Below are 20,610 nucleotides of genomic sequence, written 5' to 3'. Positions count from 1 at the left end.
GAGAATCCAAAATCACAGCACGTAGAAGGTAGCTGGGTCATTTGGAGTTGTGTCACCCAGATACTGCGGCTTCTTGGATCTTGTTTGATCATCTTGGGGCTCGAGAAGAATTTCAGTTTTTTGTTCTTTTCCCTGGGATTGTGCAGCTGCTTTGGGTGGTGAGTTGGGAAGGGGCAGTGGGTGGAATTGAGGACAGACTGATGGGGCTCACGGGATCATATTATCTGTCTGTATATGCTTTATATAAGATGGTATATCTTACAACAGCTCATGAACCATGGGAATTGTAACTTTTACCTCTGCCTTTCCTTTCCTCCGTGCTACACCTCTCTGAATCTATTTTGGGTAGCAGTAACCAAGTCACCATAAGGAGGAGGTGGAAAGTAACCAGTCCACTTACAGCTTATTACATGTAGACTGGATGCAACCTCAGTCAAGAGGTGAAAATATCTAATTTTTCCAACAGAACATAGGTCATTCTGTTCGGTTTGGCTCCAGTATTTATCGAGTGACATCCAACAGGAAGGGACACCCTTTCCATCCACCTTCAAACCCTAGAGTTGGTTTTATTTCTGTGTAGCTTTACGATGGCTATAAGATCCATCTTCTTCTGAAGCAACATCAACCTAACCCATCTGAGGAATAGAGTGTTTTTTATTCTTTCATGGGATGTGGACATCACTGGCAAGGCCAGCATGTACTAAACTGAGTGGCCTGATGCAGGAGTGAACAGTCTACTCCACTCCACATGAGGGGGTGAGGAGGTATCCAAAACAATAAGGAACATTTTGCTTCAATCAAGCTCAATTCCCTGCCTCTTTACCTTGCTGCTAGCTGCACTGGAAACACAGGAACTGTGAGCGAGCACACTGCAATCTGTCTACAAAACACTGCAATAAACCACATCATCAAATCATACCCTGGCCTTTAACTGCAGTTATGTTAGGGTGAAATCATAAAACCAAAACAATGGGTTTTTTTTAATGTGCTAAAGCACACAGATCTGGGTAATTAAATAATAAAACTAAAAGCAGCTGCAGTGCGAGTCTTCTGGATGAGTAAACATATTCTCAAAGGTCGAGTAGATCAGCAGAACTCAATATTTGAATATCATCTCATTATTTTGTTCCATTTTTAACACAGGTAGCCATCAGGTTCTAGTTCCTGTATGCAGCATTTTAAAACGGGATTTGAGAAAATTATAAATGTAGCCCCATTAAAAAAAGCAGCTTCCAATACAGAGGGGTTTTCTCTTCAATGTCCCATAACCAACCAGGCAAGAATTCTCATATTAACTCACTGAAAAGAGGCTGCTGTAACTTGTGAAACATTTTTACTAACGATATCAAACATCTAACTTCCAAGAAGTACTCACCTGGGCTCGACGTGGAGTGCATTTTACATCTTGTGGGTCTAAAGAAACGAGAGAAGTGAAGTTAATGCAATAGGAGATGACACTTGTCAACATGAGAACATGTGTAGAAAGAAATATCTGTGCTGGTTTGGGTGTAAGGGGCAAAGGGTGAGGAAGAGATACAGGTGAACCTTCCTCCACAGATTCTCCTGCTGCAGGTACCATGCTCAACAGACTTTGTTCAATCTTTCCTGTCGAATGGACTCTGACAGTCGAGTTCTACATGCTATGTTACCACCAATATTTTATACAGGCACTCAATGTTATCATAGTTACAAAAAAAAACAAAAAAAGGCCAAAATATGTTAAGAACAATAGGAGTCCTGGTTCTTCCCCCCAAAAAATCAATTGATAACTAAGGAGACAATATAAAACCGGAAGAAAATTATACAAAGATGCAAAAAACGGCTCAGGTGCTGGTGAATGAACAGATAAAGAGAACAGCAAATGGTGACAAAACAGATTAAAGAGCTACAAAAGATTGTATTGAAAGAAACTTTCAAAAGATATCAAAATCAACACAAGAAATGTTTACAATTATTAAGAAAAAGAGAGGGTGGTCTGGAGCAATGTGACCCCTGAACAGTGGTATTGTCAATGAAGGTAAAGAAGCGGTGGGCACACTGAACAATTATAGCACATCAGTATTTATAGTAGACGAGGCTGGGGAGCCAGATTATTACCGAATTTGGGAAAAGAGCTAAACAAATTTAACAAAAGCAAAATAACATTAAGAAAATAATTGGGACTAAAGGGTGACAACCCTCAGGACCAGGTGGTTTCCATCTCTGGGATCTAATGGAAGTTGATGAGAACACTGCAGATGCCCAAATTATAATCTTTCCAATTTCCCTCGGTTCTAGAACCATTCCTTAAATTGGAAAACTGTAGATCATTCTGCTTTTTAAGAAAGGGAAGACAGGGATTTATAAACCATAAACCTAACATTCGCTGTCTGGAAATTACTCAAGAATTAAGGACAGAGTGACTGAATATCATGAACATTTTCAGCTGATAAGAGGCAGCATGGATTTGTGAAAGGTAGGTCATGCCTGGTTAATCTAATTTAAATTTTTTTTGAAGAGGTGACTAAAGTACAATTTCTGGAAGTATTTGATAAAGTCCCTCTTAAGAGACTGTTAGCTCAAATTGCAGCTCATGGGATCGACCTGGTTCGGAAATTGTCTGAGCAGCACAGCAGGGGTAATGGGAAGCTAGTCTAATGGGCAGGTTGTGACAAGTTGTGTCCCAGAGGAATCTATGTTAGGGCCTCAATTATTCACTGTACATATTAAAAAAATTAGATGATGGAGTAGAAAAGTCACATCTCCAAGTTTGCTGATAGGCAGAACTGTAAGCAGCGTAGGTGAAAACATAAAATTACAAAGAGATAGCAGTGGATTAAGCAAATGGACCAAATTGTGGCAAATGGATTTCAATGTAGACAATTATGAGGTGATCTACCATGGACCTAAAAAGGTTAGAACAGGGGTCTTTGTCAATGGTGAAACAGTGGAAGTCCAAAAGAGACTGAGGGATCTCCATACATAGATCTTTAAAATGTTATTGATGGGTACAATAAATTATCAGAAAGGAACTAGAATGCTGGCTTTTATATCTCGAGGATTAGAATACAATGGGAGAAGTCATGCTTCAGATACACAAAACCCTGGTTAGACCACACCTGGACTCATTGGGAGCAGTTCTGGGCACCAGACCTCAGGAAGAATCGATTGGCCTTGGGGGGAGTACAGTGTAGATTTACCAGGGATTCCAAGGGTTAAATTACAAGGAGGGATCACATAAACTAAGGTTATGTTCCCTGAAATTTAGACAGTTTGGAGGTGATGTGATTCAAATCATTGATATTTAGGGGAACTGTTAGGGTCGATAGAGAGAAACTATTTCTGCTAGTGGGGGAGTCTAGGATTGGGGGATATATCCAAAATATTAGAGACAGACCTTTCAGGAGTGAAGTGAGGACAATTCCACAAAGGGTGATAGAAGTTTGGAACACTCTTCCTCAAACACCAGTTGATGATAAAAAACAAAAACAGAATTACCTGAAAAAACTCAGCAGGTCTGGCAGCATCGGCAGAGAAGAAAAGAGTTGACGTTTCGAGTCCTCATGACCCTTCAACAGAACCTTTTCTTCTCCGCCGATGCTGCCAGACCTGCTGAGTTTTTCCAGGTAATTCTGTTTTTGTTTTGGATTTCCAGCATCCGCAGTTTTTTGTTTTTAACCAGTTGATGATAGATCAGTTGCTAATGTTAAATTAGAGAATGACAGATTTTTGTATGAAGGAATATGAGGCAAAGGCACGTACATCGATTTAAGTCACAGGTCAGCCATGTCATCACTGAATGGCAGGATAGGCTCGAGAGCTAAAAGGCCTACCTCTGATTCGAGGTTCCAATTGAGCCTGTGTTGATAAGTGTCTCAAAAGGAGCTATCTGTTCTTGTCCCAATGTCTACCTTGTCCAAAATCCTGTTATATAAATGCTATCCAATTCCCTGTTGAACAATGAATTAATATCCACTTGTGGTATTTATGTTTGAATAATTCTTACCCCCTTTCGTCTTCCAATAATAATCCTCAATCTGTGTCCTCAGTTACTGATTAACTAACTAGTGATAATCCTCAATATGTCCCTAGTTACTGAAACAACTTCTCACTATTGAACTTCTCAACATGTAATTTCTCTAATTTTGAAAACCTCTTCAATTTCACATCCACCCCCACCCCCCTCTTCCTCTTGTATTCGCTGTCCTCGTATATCAAACCCAGGAAAGATATCTATTTACTCTCTTGCCCCCATTTACACCTATTTACCTATCAACACAAGCAACTGCAGTACCTTTAATGCAGTACCTTTTACTGCCTTAACTTTTTCTAATAAGACTCCTTCAGCATTGGTCATATTGGGCAGGGGACTGGACTGTTATTGGAGAGCTAGACTAACAATCAGGAGAAGGAGAGTTCAGATTCCACCAGGGCAGTTCGAGGATTTGAATTCAGTGTAAATGTTTGGAAATAAAAAGCTGGTATCAGTAAAAAGTGACCATGGAGCTGTTGTATTATCGTAAAAATCCAAATGATTCACTTTAGGGGAGAAAATGTGCTGCCCTTTGATCTACTCTACCTGTAACCCCAGGCCCACAGCATTGTGGCTGACACTTAGTTACCCTTCGAAGTTGTAGCAAAGCAGTATGAAAATACCACGTAGACTGCGGTAGTCAAAGGGCAGCCCCACCACCACTTTCTCAAGGCAACTAAATTGGGCAATGAATGCCAGCCTTGCCAGCAATGCCAGGAATGAGAAAACTTTGGAACTTCAAGATATTTACAATAAAATATTACCAGAAGTGTGTATGGTATACATGAATTAAAAATACAATATCAATTAGAATGGTTTCACAATGCTCAGACATGGGAAGTCAATCACCAGTTATTTATAGAATTCTTTAAACAGATGATCATGTTTAACTCCTACAATCTTATCAATACTCACGTTCAATAAGGAACAGGAAACAAACTACTCCCATTAGTGCAACAATGAGGCCCGGAACCACGAAGGACATTCCCCAACAGCTGGAGACCCAGTAGCCAGCTATCAAAGAGCCCAGGATGTTCCCCACTGAGGTGTGAGAATTCCAGATGCCCATTATCAGGCCTCTCCTGTCACATGCACAAAAAACACATTAGATAAGCTAAATGCCTCAAAAAAAAAACATGAAATCAAAACAGAACATCATCATTCCAAATGTCCATAGTAGGTAGTTACTTACCTTCCCTTTCCAAACCAATTCCCAACACAGGTCACAACGCTAGGCCAGCCAGTTGTCTGCACTAAACCATTAATAACCTAGAAAACCAAACAAACAAAATAATCACATTAACATCAGTGCCGATAATTCATTACTGCATTTTGAAATGCATCAGGGAGTGAATGCAGGGCAGAGCTGTACTCTCTGATCTAACCTCAGCTGGGAAAATCTTTGATCTTAGTTCATATCTGGCAATATTTAATATTTAAAATCACCAGCAACAATTCCCATCCAGCATTGCTCCAAGGTTATCCATGGGGTCACATGTAATTGGACTCGTGAGTTTTCAATTGGTTCTTGTTGCCAGCTATATTATTAAATGGAGAGCCCTCGGCGAAAGGGCAGCACCCCTCACAAGAGCAGAGAAAGCCCAGAATGTCAGGGAAGCCCATGTTTTGGCATGAGGGAGGGGGCGTATGATAATTCCATAGGGATAGCAACTGGCAGCTGGTTGGCAAAACAGCCCCCCCACCCCACCCCCACTAGGGCTATCTGTACCTTGCTCGTACCGCTTTCTACCCTTAATTAGCACATTTCTTAGATAATATCACCACCTTCAACACCTCTTAGCCAAAAGATGTCATAGACAAAAGGGCAATTTCCACCTATCACTGGCCCTCTATCCAGCTCTACCTGTCTCCCCCCCCACCCCTTAAACCAGCTTATATTTCACCTCTTTTCTATTTTTACTTAGTTCTGTTGAAGGGTCATTCGGACTCGAAACATTAACTGTATTCCTCTCCGCAGACGCTGTCAGACCTGCTGAGTTTTTCCAGGTATTTTTGTTTTTGTTTTGGATTTCCAGCATCCGCAGTTTTTGCTTTTATCGAGACTCAGGGGTTAGTGAGGTGAGGGACTGGAGAGGAGGAGGCAGCAGGTGAAGCGGAAGCTGCAATGACAGCGAAAGGGTAAGATGTAAAAAAGGGTGACAGAGTGAAAGATACAAAGTGAAAGCGGAAAGGGAGGGGTCGGGGGAGGGCGCGGGGGGCGGGGCGAGGGAGAGCGCGGGGGGCGGGGCGGGGGAGAGCGCGGGGGCGGGGCGGGGGAGAGCGCGGGGGCGGGGCGGGGGAGAGCGCGGGGGGCGGGGCGGGGGAGAGCGCGGGGGCGGGGCGGGGGAGAGCGCGGGGGCGGGGCGGGGGAGAGCGCGGGGGGCGGGGCGGGGGAGAGCGCGGGGGCGGGGCGGGGGAGAGCGCGGGGGCGGGGCGGGGGAGAGCGCGGGGGCGGGGCGGGGGAGAGCGCGGGGGCGGGGCGGGGGAGAGCGCGGGGGCGGGGCGGGGGAGAGCGCGGGGGCGGGGCGGGGGAGAGCGCGGGGGGCGGGGCGGGGGAGAGCGCGGGGGCGGGGCGGGGGAGAGCGCGGGGGCGGGGCGGGGGAGAGCGCGGGGGCGGGGCGGGGGAGAGCGCGGGGGGCGGGGCGGGGGAGAGCGCGGGGGGCGGGGCGGGGGAGAGCGGGGGCGGGGCGGGGAGAGCGCGCGGGGGGCGGGGCGGGGAGAGCGGGGCGGGGGAGGCGCGGGGGGCGGGGCGGGGAGAGCGCGGGGGCGGGGCGGGGGAGAGCGGGGCGGGGGAGAGCGCGGGGGCGGGGCGGGGGAGAGCGCGGGGGGCGGGGCGGGGGAGAGCGCGGGGGCGGGGCGGGGGAGAGCGCGGGGGCGGGGGGAGCGCGCGGGGAGAGCGGGGCGGGGAGAGCGCGGGGCGGGGGAGAGCGGGGCGGGGGAGGGCGGGGCGGGGGAGAGCGCGGGGGGCGGGGCGGGGGAGAGCGCGGGGGGGCGGGGCGGGGGAGAGCGCGGGGGGGCGGGGCGGGGGAGAGCGCGGGGGGGGCGGGGCGGGGGAGAGCGCGGGGGGGCGCGGCGGGGGAGAGCGCGGGGGGGCGCGGCGGGGGAGAGCGCGGGGGGCGGGTAAGTGTGTGAGGGGGAGAGAGTGAAAGACACAAAGTATGAAAGGGTGTGTGAGTGAGTGTGTGAGGGAGAAAGAGTGAAATGGAGGCAGAGAGTATGAAACGGGGAAAGAGTGTGAAAGGGAGCGAGAAGGAAAGAGAGAGAGAGTATGAAAGCAAGTGTGTGTGAAAGGGAGAGAGTGAGAGTTTGGGAAGGGGTTGAGAGAGAGTTTTTTTTATTCATTCATGGCTCGGCCAGCATTTATTGCCCATCCCTAATTGCCCTTGTTCAGGGGGCAGTTAAGAATTAACCACATTGCTGTGGGTCTGGAGTCACATTTGGCCAGACCAGGTAAGGACAGCAGATTTCCTTCCCTAAAGGACATTAGTGAACCTGATGGGTTTTTACAACAATCGACAATGGTTTCATGGTCATCATCAGACTTTTAATTCCAGATTTTTATTGAATTCAAATTCCACCATCTGCTGTGGTGGGATTCGAACCTGGGCCCCCAGAGCTTTACCCTGGGTCTCTGGATTACCAGTTCAGTGACAATATCACTACACCACCACCTCCCCTTGTTTGAGGGGGGGAGCATGTGAGTTTGAAACATGGGGAGAGAGAGTGTGGGTTTGAAGGGGGAAGAGAGAGAGTTTGAAATGGGGAGGGGGATGGGGAGAGAGCAACAGTGTCCCCCTACTCTCCCCTCTCCTTTCAAACTGTGGTGGTGGGGGGCGGTGGGGGTGGGAGGTGGGAGAAGATGGGGGGTTGGTGCTTTTGTCTCAGTGATTTGGCCTGTACCACTTTAATCTGAATCACCTTCAGTTTCATGCTGACTCACATCACTAACCCCTTTACACACATCAGCTCACGGAGCGCCATTTATCATGTGGGTGCCCAAGTTGTAGCACTGAGTACACTGCAAATAAACAGTGACATCCTGAATTACTCTCACACAATACTTCTTTTTGAATTCAAAGAAAGATTAATTTACTGACCTGAATAAATATGTAGTACTGTAGACTGTGGATATGGTAGAAGTATCCCAGGCCAAATAATGCGGTGAATAAACCACTGCTCAGCATCCCAAAGGTGAGGTACAATCGAATGGATAAACGCTCTCCTATTATACCACTATCAAAGAAAAGAACTCTCTTTCAGATCAAAGCAAGGGTACAAAGTGCTGTAATGGGAAGGCCGGTGAGATATTCATATCACACTTCAGAAATGGCTGAAGGTGCTTCACACAATGAGTTACTACACAAGAAATACTGCAGCCATTTTGTGCACAGAAAGATCTATCAATGAATCAAATGAACAATCATTAGGACTATTATCTTAAAATAAATTGCAAGGGTAGGATAAGCGAGCGCTGGTTCCAACGAGTGACAGGATATTTAAAACTGATGAAGTTTTTCTTCATACAGACTGAGCAATAGTGTCTGGACCACAAGAAAATTTTAAATGATGTTTAAATCTTGGTTCATCTATTCAGTATGACCCTGAAGTCTCCCCACAACTCCAGTAATCCAATTCAATGAAGAGTGCAGGAGCAATGCCAGGAGCAGCACCAGGCATATCTGAAAATGAGGTGTCAACCTCGTGAAACTATAACACAGGGCAATTGCGTGCCAAACACAAAGCATCATGCAATGGACGGAGATAAGCAATTCCACAACCAACAGATCAGATCTAAGCTCTGCAGTCCTGCCACATCCAGTCGTGAATGGTGGACGACAATTAAACAACTCACTGGAGGAGGAGGCTCCACAAATAGCCCCATCCTCAATGATGGGGGAGCCCAGCACAGCAGTGCAAAAGATAAGGCTGAAGCATTCACTACAATCTTCAGCCACAAGTGTCAAGTGGATGGTCCATCTCATCCTCCTCCAGAGGTCCCCAGCATCACAGTTGCCAGTCTTCAGCCAATATGATTCACTCCACGTGATATCAAGAAATAGCTGAAGGCACTGGATACTGCAAAGGCTATGGGCCCTGACAATATTCCGGCAATAGTACTAAAGACTTGTGCTCCAGAAATTGCCGCACCCCTAGCCAAGCTACAACATTGGCATCTACCCGGCTATGTGGAAAATTGCCCAGGTATGTCCTGTACACAAAAAGCAGGACAAATCCAACCCGACCAATTACTGCCCCATCAGTCTACACTTGATCATCAGTAAAGTGATGGAAGAGATCATCAACAATGCTATCAAGTAGCACTTAGTCAGCAATACCCTGCTCAGTGAAGCTCAATTCAATGGCATTACTTGCTGAATCCCCCACTATCAACATCCTGGGGGTTACCATTGACCAGAAACTGAACTGGACTAGCCGTATACATACTGTGGCTACAAGAACAGTCAGAGGCTAGGAATCTTGTGGCAAGTAACTCACCTCCTGACTCCCCAAAGCCTGTCACCATCTACAAGGCACAAGTCAGGAGTGTGATGGAATACTCCCCACTTGCCTGAATGAGCGCAGCTCCAACAGCACTCAAGCTTGACACCATCCAGGACAAAGCAGACCACTTGATTGGCACCACATCCACAAACATTCACTCCCTCCACCACCGACACACAGTGGCAGCAGTGTGTACCATCTACAAGATGCACTGCAAGAATTCACCAAGAATCCTTCAGCAGCACCACCGTCCATTGCATGATGCTTTCGGTGTTTGGCACACGAGTAGTCTTGTGTTATAGTTTCACTAGGTTGACACCTCATTTTTAGATATGCCTGGTGCTGCTTCTGGCATTCTCCTGCACTCTTCACTGAATTGGATTACTGGAGTTGTGGGGAGACTTCAGGGTCATATTGAATAGATGAACCAAGATTTAAACGTCATTTAAAATTTTCTTGTGGTCGAGACACTATTGCTCAGTCTGTATGAAGAAAAACTTCACCACCTGGAAGTTCCCCTCCAAGCCACTCATCATCCTGCCTTGGAAATATATCACTGTTCCTTCACTGTCGCTGGGTCAAAATCCTGGAACTCCCTCCCTAACAGCACTGTGGATGTTCCTACACCACATGGACTGCAGCGGTTCAAGAAGGCAGCTCACCACCACCTTCTCAAGGGAAACTAGGGATGGGTAATAAATGCTGGCCCAGCCAGTGACGTCCACATCCTGTGAATGAATAAAGAACGAGTTCTTAAATGGTTCCAGGGTTTTCACCTCCACTTCTTTGGGGCCCAATGTTGAGTGTTGATCAGAGTTTCCTTCCTATCATCCTCAGATTACCTGCTTCTAGTTTGATCCTGTAGCTCCTATTCTCACAATTAAATATGAAGTCATTGCCCTCATTGCTTAACTATCATATTCCGTGAGAAGTTAACCAATTCATTGCTTCCATTTGCAGCTGAAAAATCCAAATTTCTCCAATCATCTCTCATAACTCAAACCTCTAACATTAAGGATCAGTACTGGCTCGCCACTTCATTGGCTTCAACGATGTCTCCTGTGTCCCCGTGAACTTGAATGGATGCAATACTCAAGGCGTCATGTGAAGAGAGTGTTCTGCAGTTTGATTATAAATCTTTCTGACTCAAATCCTACTGCTTCCGACTACACAATTCAACGTTCTATTGACTTTGTTGATTGCTGCTCTGCACCGATTGCACGGGATAAATTTAGGGCTCTTTAAGCTCCATCTTTAACTTATTTAACTTCATAAAGTACGTGTGATGCACATTTTTCTTCCATATGTACAGTGCCTGCTTGTACCAAATTTCATCTGAAATTGATTATTTTCCCCAACTTTTACAGTCATCCCGAGGTGATTGAACTGCCCTGCAATGTTAATATCATCTGCAAATGCAAATAGTTTGTACAGAGTTTCTGAATAAGAAGCAGTGCTGGTCCCAACAGTGACCCCTGGTGTACCAAAGTACATCTCACTGGCACGGAGGGGGAATAAACACCAACACGGAGGGGGTGGATTAAGACTGGCATGGAGTGGTTTAACTCCCGGTGACCAGGTAGCACTGACGAGATGTGATTGGCTAAATTTCCTCATCATCTTCTGTCATTTTTAAGATTCTTTGAGCTCACATCATCCACCTGCGTTCTTGCTTCTTTCTCTCCAGCACAGAAATGAACAGGTACACACTGGTAAGTGTATATCAACTGCTCAATTGTATGCAGGTGGTGGGCATTTATTGGGAATTCACTTGTGCTTCTCAGAATAGGAACGGACTGAAATTGTGCTCGCTTGGTGAAGAGGTGCCCATTTGTCAGGTGTATCTCTGTACATAAATGCTTATCAAAGCATGTAATGCTTGGTTCCAGCTCCATCCTTCAGTGCCTGGCTTTCTGGAATGAAACGCTGACAAGTTCTGGAATAGGTCACAGCAAGCATTGATATCTCCAACACTGACTCATAGAATGAGAACAGCACAGTAGGCACCCGTTCAAGCCTTCATATCCATGCTGGCTTTGCAAGAGCAACGTGCCTGCTAATGGGATGTTAATTGTATCATTAAGGTTAAGGAAATGCAGGTGAAGGGCACTGATTGATTAACTTGGTTGAGCATGTATAAAGGGAAACTTAAATTAAGTTTTCTTCAAAGTGTTGCTGTTTGTTACAGCAATCCCTTAAGGGGCTAATTAGTCAATTTACTCATTCATTTGTTTATTTTATTGGTATACTTGCCTAAAGCCGCTTGGCGCTTGGCCTAAATAGCCAAGTGGTTATGGTACTGGGTTTGTAACCCCAAGATTGAGAGTTCAAATCTCATAATGGTAAACTATGAAATAATGTAACTTCATCTGAATAGGAACAGATGGAAACGTGTTTGTACTTGAAAGAGTTACAATAACTCAAGAGTTCAAATCTCACAATGGCAAACTACGTAACTCCATCTGAAACAGACGGAAACGCGTTTGTACTGGAAAGAGTTACTTGCCTAAAGCCATACTGGTCTGAGAGTGCCTGACCTTGTCTGACATCGGAAGCTAAGCAGGCCGTTATGAAAGCCAACTTAGATTCTTGTCAAGAACAGAGGCCGGGAAGTCCCAGCAGACCTCGGAGTTTCCTCGCATGCGTGGTCTGGGAGCGAGCTGCGCATGTGTAATTGGGTATTTTAAATTCTTCAGGCTAAGGAAGGACGCCTGCGCAGAAAGGGGAAATGGAATGAAAACTCAGATCGTGTGATGGGAGCAGGACGCCACTGAAGACAAGAGTGCCAGGCAGGGGGCAGGGATTGGAAGAGGTCCCAGTTAAGAAAAAAGGGCAGCAACAGAGAAACAAGCTCCAAGCAGGAAAAGGGCTGTTTAGCAAACTAAGTGAAAAGGGCTTAGGAAAAGAACCGACAATCAAAGAGAGCTCAGAAGCTCTGAAGATCTAAGGCGACAGAAGTTTGGTGACTCAGTGCTGTGGGACAATGGAGCAATAGTGTTCTGCTTGGCACAGTGAAGGGTTGCAGTTGTGCTTGTGAGGTGGTGTTTGAGAGCAGACTTGGGAATCCAAGGGAACGGAGTCTTGGCAGACAGGAGTGAAACCCTGCGAGGTGGGCCATTGTAGATGCCTTCTGAGTTGAAGCAACTTTTGGACAGAATTCCAAGGTTAGATCTTCAAAGGTGAAGGCTGGAATTCCTCATGAGAGAGAGAAGGACTTTCAGCGATATTGGTTGACTCCGTGTTTATTGACAACTGGTGGGGCTGTTGAGAAATCCATGGATTCTGTTTTGGTCACATGTGTCATTTATTACACAGTGTGGTGTGTTCGCCCACAGTTTGCCTGTTAATTCACATATACCTCATTTACTCCAACATGCTGGGTAAATAAAATAGATATTGTAAATTGTTTCATCTTTCCGACCTTGTAAAGTTTATTTTTGTTTGTTCAAAACCTGTGGAGTCCTGCAGTTTTATTCTTTTTTCATTAGTTTACAGCATGTGGGCGTCACTGGCTGGGCCAGCATTTATTGCCCATCCCTAGTTGCCCATGAGAAGGTGGTGATGAGCTGCCTTCTTGAACCGCTGCAGTCCATGTGGTGTAGGTACACCCACAGTGCAGTTAAGGAGGGAATTCCAGGATTTTGACCCAGCAACAGTGAAGGAACGACAATATATTTCCAAGGCAGGATGGTGAGTGGCTTGGAGGGGAACTTCCAGGTGATGGTGTTCCCATCCATCTGGACCTCCTAGATGGTAGTGGTCATGGGTTTGAAAAGTGCTAAGAAGCCTTGATGAATTCCTGCAGTGCATCTTGTAGATGGTACACACTGCTGCTACTGTGCATCGGTGGTGGAGGGAGTGAATGTTTGTGAATGTGGTGCCAATCTAGCAGGCTGCTTTGTCCTGGATGGTGTCAAGCTTCTTGAGTGTTGTGGGAGCTGCACTCATCCAGGCATCACACTCCTGACTTGTGCCTTGTTGATGGTGGACAGGCTTTGGGGAGACAGGAGGTGTGTTACTCACCGCACGATTCCTAATTCATGACCTTCTCTTGTAGCCACAGTATTTCAGTCCGTTTCAGTTTCTAGTTAATGGTAATCTCCCAGGATGTTGATAGTAGGAGATTCGGCGATGGTAGTGACATTGAATGTCAAGGGGCGATGGTTAGACTCTCTCTTGCCATTGCCTGACACTTGTGTAGTGCGAATGTTACTTGCCACTTATCAGTCCAAGCCTGAATAAACTCATAGATGTTTACAGCACAGGAGGAGGCCATTTGGCCCATCATGTCCACGCCAGTCAAAAAAGATCTGACTACACCAATCCCATTTTCCAGCGCTTGGCCCATAGCCCTGGAGGCTGTGACACTGCAAGTGAATATCTAAATACTTCTTAAATGTTACGAGAGTTCCTGACTCAACCACCCTTTCAGGCAGTGAGTTCCAGACTCCCACCACCCTCTGGGTGAAAATATTTCTCCTCAACTCCTCTCTACCCTTCTACCTCTTACCTTAAATCTATGGCCCCTGGTTATTGACCCCTCTACTAATGGAAAAAGTGCCTTCCTATCCACCCTATCTATGCCCCTCATAACCTTATACACGTTTATCAAGTCCCCTCTCAAACTTTGCTGCCCCAAGGAAAACAACCCCAGCCTATCCAATCTTTCCTCATTGCTCAGACCCTCCATCCCAGGCAGCATCCTGGTAAATCTCCTCTGTACCTTCTCCAGTGCAATCACATCCTTCCTATAATGTGGTGACCAGAACTGCACTCAGTACTCCAGTTGTGGCCGAACTAGTGTTTTACACAGTTCCAGCATAACCTCCCTGCTATTGTATTCTCTGCCTCGGCTAATAAAGGCAAATATCCCATATGCCTTCTTAACCACCTTATCTACCTGTGCTGCTACCTTCAGGGATCTGTGGATATGCACACCAAGGTCCTTCTGATCTTCAGTGCTTTCCAGGGCCCTACCATTCATAGTGTAATCCTTTGACTTATTAATCCTCCGCAAGCGCATTACCTCACACTTTTCTGGGTTGAATTCCATTTGCCACTGTTCTGCCCACCTGACCAGTCCATTGATATCCTCCTGCAGTTTACGGTTATCCTCATCACTATTTACCACCCCACCAATTCTCGTGTCACTTGTGAACTTCTTGATCATACCCCCTACATTTAAGTCCAAATCATTTATGTTCACCATAAACAGCAAGGGCCCCAACACCGAGCCCTGTGGAACCCCACTGGAATCAGAAACATCCCTCGACCATCACCCTCTGCTTCCTGCCTCTCAACCAATTTTGGATCCAATGTGCCACTTTGCCTTGGATCCCACGGACTCTTACTTTCTTGACCAGTCTGCCATGAGGGGCCTTATCAAAAGCCTTGCTAAAGTCCATGTAGACCACATTAAATGCATTACCCTCATCAACACTCCTGGTTACATCCTCAAAAAATTCAGTCAAATTTGTCAAACGTGACCACTGAGGTTAGACTGACTGGCCTGTAACTTCCTCCCTTTTTTAATATTGGGACAACGTTAGCAGTCCTCCAGTCCTCTGGCACCTCACCTGTGGCCATAAAGGATTTGAGAATTACTGCCAGGGCCCCTGATATCTCTTCCCTTGCCTCTCTCAACATCCTGGGATACATCTCATCCAGGCTTGTGAAATTATCCACTTTTAAGGCCACTGAAACTACTAGTACCTCCTCTCTCTATGTTAATTTCCTTTAATATTTCACAGTCCTCCACCCTGATACCTATACCTGCATCATCCTTTTCCATTGTGAAGACCAATGAGAAGTATTCATCGAGGACTGGCAGTAATTTTCAAATCCTAAACTGTTCCTAATCCTCAGGCTTGCTACTTTTTCTAACAACATTTGATACGACTCCTCTTTGCAGCGAATAACATCCTTATTTTCTTTTGTTAGTCTTGGTTGGGCCACTTTTCCTGTTGTGTTTTTGCACCAGAAAGGAATGTATAACTGTTGTAATGTGTACATTTGTTCCTTAAATATTAGCCATTGCCTATCCACCATCAAGCCTTTTAATGAAGTTCCCCAATCCATCTTAGCCAACTCACGCCTCATACATTCCTTTGTTTAGATTTAGGGCCCTAGTTTCAAGTCAGACGACTTCACTTTACATCCTAATGAAAAATTCTATCACGTTATGGTCACTGTTCCCTGAAGGACCCCACACAACAATATTATTAATTAACCCCTTCTCATTGCACAATATCAAATCTAGGATGCACTGTTCACTAGTCGATTCCTCGACATACTAGTCTAAAAGAAAATCTCGTGCATTCTCCAGGAATTCATCCGACAAAGTATTATTGCTAATTTAGTTTGCTCAGTCTATATGTAGATTAAAGTCACCCATGATTACTGTAGCTCCCTTGTTATATGCATCTCTAATTTCCTGTTTAATGCCGTCCCCTACCTTATCACTACTAGACAACTCCCACTAATGTTTTCCGCCCCTCGTTGATTCTACATCCAGATTTTTCTGAGCCAATATCCTCTCTCACTATCGCACTGATTTCATCCTTAACTAACAACACCACCCCACCTCCTTTTCCTTTTTGCCTGTCCTTCCTAAATATCGAGCACCCTTGGATATTCAGTTCCCAGCCTTGGTCACCCTGCAGCCATGTCTCCATAATCGGAATCATATCGTACCCGTTTCCATCTATTTGAGCTGTTAATTCATCTACCTTATTGCGAATGCTCCGTACATTCAGATACTGGGTCTTTAGACTTGTCTGTTTAACATTTTTACACATTTTTTTTGTACTGTGGCCCTATTTGCTGCCAGCTGTTGTTTCCTCTGCCTTCCACGTTTGCTTTCTACTTCTCTGTCTTTCATTCCTATTTTTATTTCATTCACTTCATCTCCCCCACTAAGGTGCCCATTCCCCTGCCACTCTAGTTTCTAGTGTGATGAAAGTATAATAATTTTTGTAATATTTTTCTGGTTTATTGTGAAGTAGGTTTATGGGGCTAAGTACAAATGGTTTTTTCTGTGTGATTTAATTACATTTGGAGTCAAGTAGGCTGCAAGCTTGAAATCATCAAAAGAAGCTAGGTATAAAAATGTGCTGGACATGCTAATGAGTAAACATGGATGCTGGCTTAGCATGTAAGGTGTGAAGGGAATTTGCATTTTTAGATAAATGAAGGGATTTTTGGATTTCAAAGGTCTGTTTACAATTAGCCAGATAAGCAAAGCTAAGGAGTGTTTTTATTTTTCCCAAAGCTGACTGGCAATATTGGCAAAATGGAAGTTTTTATGTTATGAGGAAGATACAGTTTCGAAGGCATATGGAACAATAGAGTTTACATATTAAAGAGAGAGAAACACATATAAAGGAGAATGAAAGGCTATGTGAGGAGAGGACTATGTAAGATCTAACCAGTGTGTGAGAAACAGCCTTCAAGAAGCCTCCAGCACTTTGTGCATAAGTCTGCTTTGTAAAGTAACTGAAGTTGGAGAAAAATTCTTTGAAATTCCACTGTCAAGTGGGTACTATGTTAACTTGTTGGATTTGTTTTAAAACTGAAATCTGTTTTGGATTGTTGCCTTAAAGGGAGTGTGTAATAGGGGGTCAGGTTAATTAGGACTTTTAGGAGTTGTAACAGTAGTAAGTAATTGTAGTCTTATGTACATGCTTGAAATCTTTTAAAATCTCAGAGGGTCTTGGTGGACTCATTACTTCTGAATTCAGTGAACACATCTCGTAACAAATATAAATTACAAAACTATTGCGATAGCACAACCAAGTTTCCCTTGTGGATTTGGTCTGCCTGGCACACATCATCTGCCAGGTCATAACACCACATTATTCTGTTTTATTTGCTGTTGTATAAAAAATTCTTGAGCTCTTACCTGAAGTACATCCCAATAGCATAGGCACACAGGAACGAGTAGTCCAGGGCTCCCAGCAGCTGCTTGTAATTACTTTTATCTACAATTCCATGTCAACAAATGATATAACAATTGAAATTCAAACAATAAAAAAGCAATAAAATACATTTGTAAATTTATTTTAATATTTTTTCCCCATCCTTCCCAAGATGCCTTAGTCAAGAGACTGGCCATGCAACCAGCTCCCAACACAGTATCAGCAGTGACTGGCTCTACTCCCCAGAACCATTTACTACCTTCCTAAACAAAAAAAGAATTACCTGGAAAAACTCAGCAGGTCTGGCAGCATCGGCGGAGAAGAAAAGAGTTGACGTTTCGAGTCCTCATGACCCTGCGACAGAACTTGAGTTGTTTTTTTTTTTTTTTTTTTTTGTTTGTTTTTGTTTGTTTTTGTTTTTTTTTGTTTTTTTTTTGTTTTTACTACCTAACATCATCCAGTCAAACAGCTATAACCTCAAATATGTTCTACAGTCAAATTCATTTAAACCAACACTGTGTTCGCAAAGATTTATGTTAGATAAGTAGACGTGGAACATCTGTGGTCCTTTCCTAATTCTTTTCACTATGGTTCCCAACAAGAGATTTTTGTCAATGTTAAATGTCAAGCTTTGAAGGTCAGGTTACTGTTATAGCCAAAGGGTGTGCAAGAGCTCTGCGCCTGCAAATAATCAGCATTCACTTAGGATAAAAAGCTGAAAGCTACATTTAACAGACCAGCAGGTTGTGGGGAAATGAGAAGAGTCCAGCATCTGGTGACTGAAGGTTTTAACCAAAGTATTTACAGCAAAGAAACAAGCCAGAGTCCCAGAAGGTCCACAACATTGTCTATGCTCCAGACAAGCCTCCTCCCGCCTTTCTTCATGTAACCCCATCAATACCACATAAAAGGTTGGTGAACAAAATTGAGGCTTATGGAATAGGGGTGTCAGTATCTAACTGGATAAAAGATTGGCTTAAGGACAGAAAGCAGCGAGTCATGATAGATGGTCATTTTCAGCCTGGAAGGCATTCCCAAGTTTTAAATGCTTGGACAACTACTTTTCTGATGTATGTATAAGACCTGGATATTTGAATTTAGAGTAAAATTTGAAAATTTGCTGATGATATCAAACTTGGGAGGAGTAGCAAATAGAGAAAATGATATGAGTTGCCTGCAACAGGGCATAGATCAGCTAGCAGAACGGGCAGAGCAGTGGCAGATGGAATTTGATAGAGAGAAGTGTGAGGTGATGCAGTTTGACAGAAGGAATGAGAGGCAATTTCGAGTTAATAGCACAATTTGAAAGAGTGTGCAGGGACAGGAGGACCTGGGAGGGCATATGCATGGATATTTGAAGGCAGCGGGACATATTGAGAGACCGGTTAGCAAAACAGATGGGATCTCAGGCTTCATAATTGGAAGCATTAAGTACAAAAGTGGGGAAGTTATGCTGAACCTTTAGAAAGCTCAGGTTCACCCTACCAGTGCACTCTGTCTAGTTCTGGTCTTAGGAAAGGTGTGAAGATTCTCAAGAAAGTGCAGAGGAGATTTACCATAAGGGTTGCCAGGACAGGGGGTTTTAGTTACAAGGTTAGGTTGAAAAAGCCGGGATCGTTCTCCTTGAAGCAAAGGAGATTGAGGCAAGAACAGAAAATGCTGGGAAAACTCAGCAAGTCTGGCAGCATCTGTGGAGAGAGAAACAGAGTTAATGTTTCGAGGGTGATTTGATAGAGTTGTACAAGATTATGACAGGCATGAATACGGTAGACAAGGAAAAGCCCTTCCAACTAGCTGATGATACAAGGACTAGGGCACACAGATTTCAGGTTTTGGTCAAGAGATGCAGGGGGAATGTCAGGAAAATCCTTTTTACGCAGCGAGTGGTAATAGCCTGGAATTCTCTGCCCCCAAGAGTAGTGGAAGCGGAAACAATAAATGATTTCAAAAGGAAATTGGAAATAGATTCGCTGGACAACAGGAACGGAATGGGGCAGGGGGGGTGGGACTGACTGGATTGCTCCACAGTGAATCAGCAAATTCTCAACGGGCCAAATGGTCATCTTCTGGGCTGTGGTGACTCTATATATTCCTCTATTGTTTTTCCCAACATGTGTTTATCTACCTTCACTCCCTCAATGCATCTATGCAATTTGCCTTAATTATTCCATGTGGCAGCAGATCCCACATTCTCACCACTACCTGGGTAAAGAAAGTTCTCCTAACTTCCCTACTGGATTAATCACTCAAATGGTTCAGGAAATAGTGTAACCCTTTCTAGTCCAGGTCTTCTCCCAACTGCTGTCTTCAAAAAAATACACTTGTAATGCTCTGGGGACCTGGGTTCGAATCTCACCAAGGCAGGTAGTGGAATTTGAGTTCAATAAAAAAAAGTCTAGAATTAAAAGTCTGATGATAACTATGAAACCATTGTCATTGTAAAAACCCATCCGGTTCACTAAAGTTCTTTAGGGAAGGAAATGTGCTGTTCTTACCTGGTCTGGCCTACACCTGACTGCAAACCCACAGCAATGTGACTGACTCTCAAATACCCTCTGAACAAGAGCAATTAGGGATGGGCAATAAATGCTGGCACAGCCAGAGGCACCCACAACCCATGAATAAATAAAAAAAACATTTATAGTTAATTTAAATAAATTTAGTTTACAAATTCTATTCTATTAGTTCAATTTACTAATTGAGAAAATAAGAAAATACTAAAACTACAGTGATTCTTTAAAGAGAGAGATACCTGCAATCAGGAGGCTGAATTAATCTTGGGCCCTTTAAAATTAGTTTGCGACTGACATAAATGCAGCCGTGTTTGGACCACAGTAGACAGTTCAGCCTTAAATGCTGCAGCTCGCAGTGCTTAAGCAGGTAAACATACTATCAGGTCTGACATAGAGCCATATAAACACAATAGGCCTCTGGCAATGGGCAACCAGTGCAGAGACAACTGGCCTAGGTGCCCTTGGTTTTGGGGTGGAGATTGGAGATGAGGGAGGAGAAGGGGAAAAGAAAAGTCACTTTGACTTCCTGTTCTGGGTCCTAAGCCCGTGACTGCAGTTGGAAAGTGAGTGGATGCATAGGTCTGGGAAGGGGTGCTTATGATGGCTCTCCATTTTCCTGTCCTCCCTCTCTGGCCCCCTCTCAGTTAAAGAGACTGAAACTCACTGT

General features: G+C 44.7%; 1 protein-coding gene across 7 annotated transcripts in view; it reads right to left on the bottom strand.

Moving 5' to 3' along the window:
- The window catches only part of slc37a1 (solute carrier family 37 member 1), a 117,374-nt gene that overhangs the window by 59,549 nt on the left and 37,215 nt on the right, over window positions 1–20,610 (bottom strand). For all 7 annotated transcript variants that reach the window (XR_005945898.1, XR_005945897.1, XM_041211968.1 and 4 more), the window contains 5 exons: window positions 17,415–17,493; window positions 8,110–8,245; window positions 5,205–5,281; window positions 4,928–5,094; window positions 1,376–1,413 (listed from right to left, as the gene is read on the bottom strand). Coding sequence is in view for 5 of the 7 variants with exons in the window: in XM_041211968.1 (XP_041067902.1) it covers window positions 1,376–1,413; window positions 4,928–5,094; window positions 5,205–5,281; window positions 8,110–8,245; window positions 17,415–17,493 (497 nt within the window). In the remaining 2 variants the exon portion in view is untranslated. The remainder of the gene's footprint in view (window positions 1–1,375; window positions 1,414–4,927; window positions 5,095–5,204; window positions 5,282–8,109; window positions 8,246–17,414; window positions 17,494–20,610) is intronic.

This window comes from Carcharodon carcharias, chromosome 18 (genome assembly GCF_017639515.1).
Source record: "Carcharodon carcharias isolate sCarCar2 chromosome 18, sCarCar2.pri, whole genome shotgun sequence".
Classification (NCBI taxonomy): domain Eukaryota; kingdom Metazoa; phylum Chordata; class Chondrichthyes; order Lamniformes; family Lamnidae; genus Carcharodon; species Carcharodon carcharias.
Note: the sequence above shows the minus strand (reverse complement) of the source record. Positions and strands in the feature narration are given on the sequence as shown.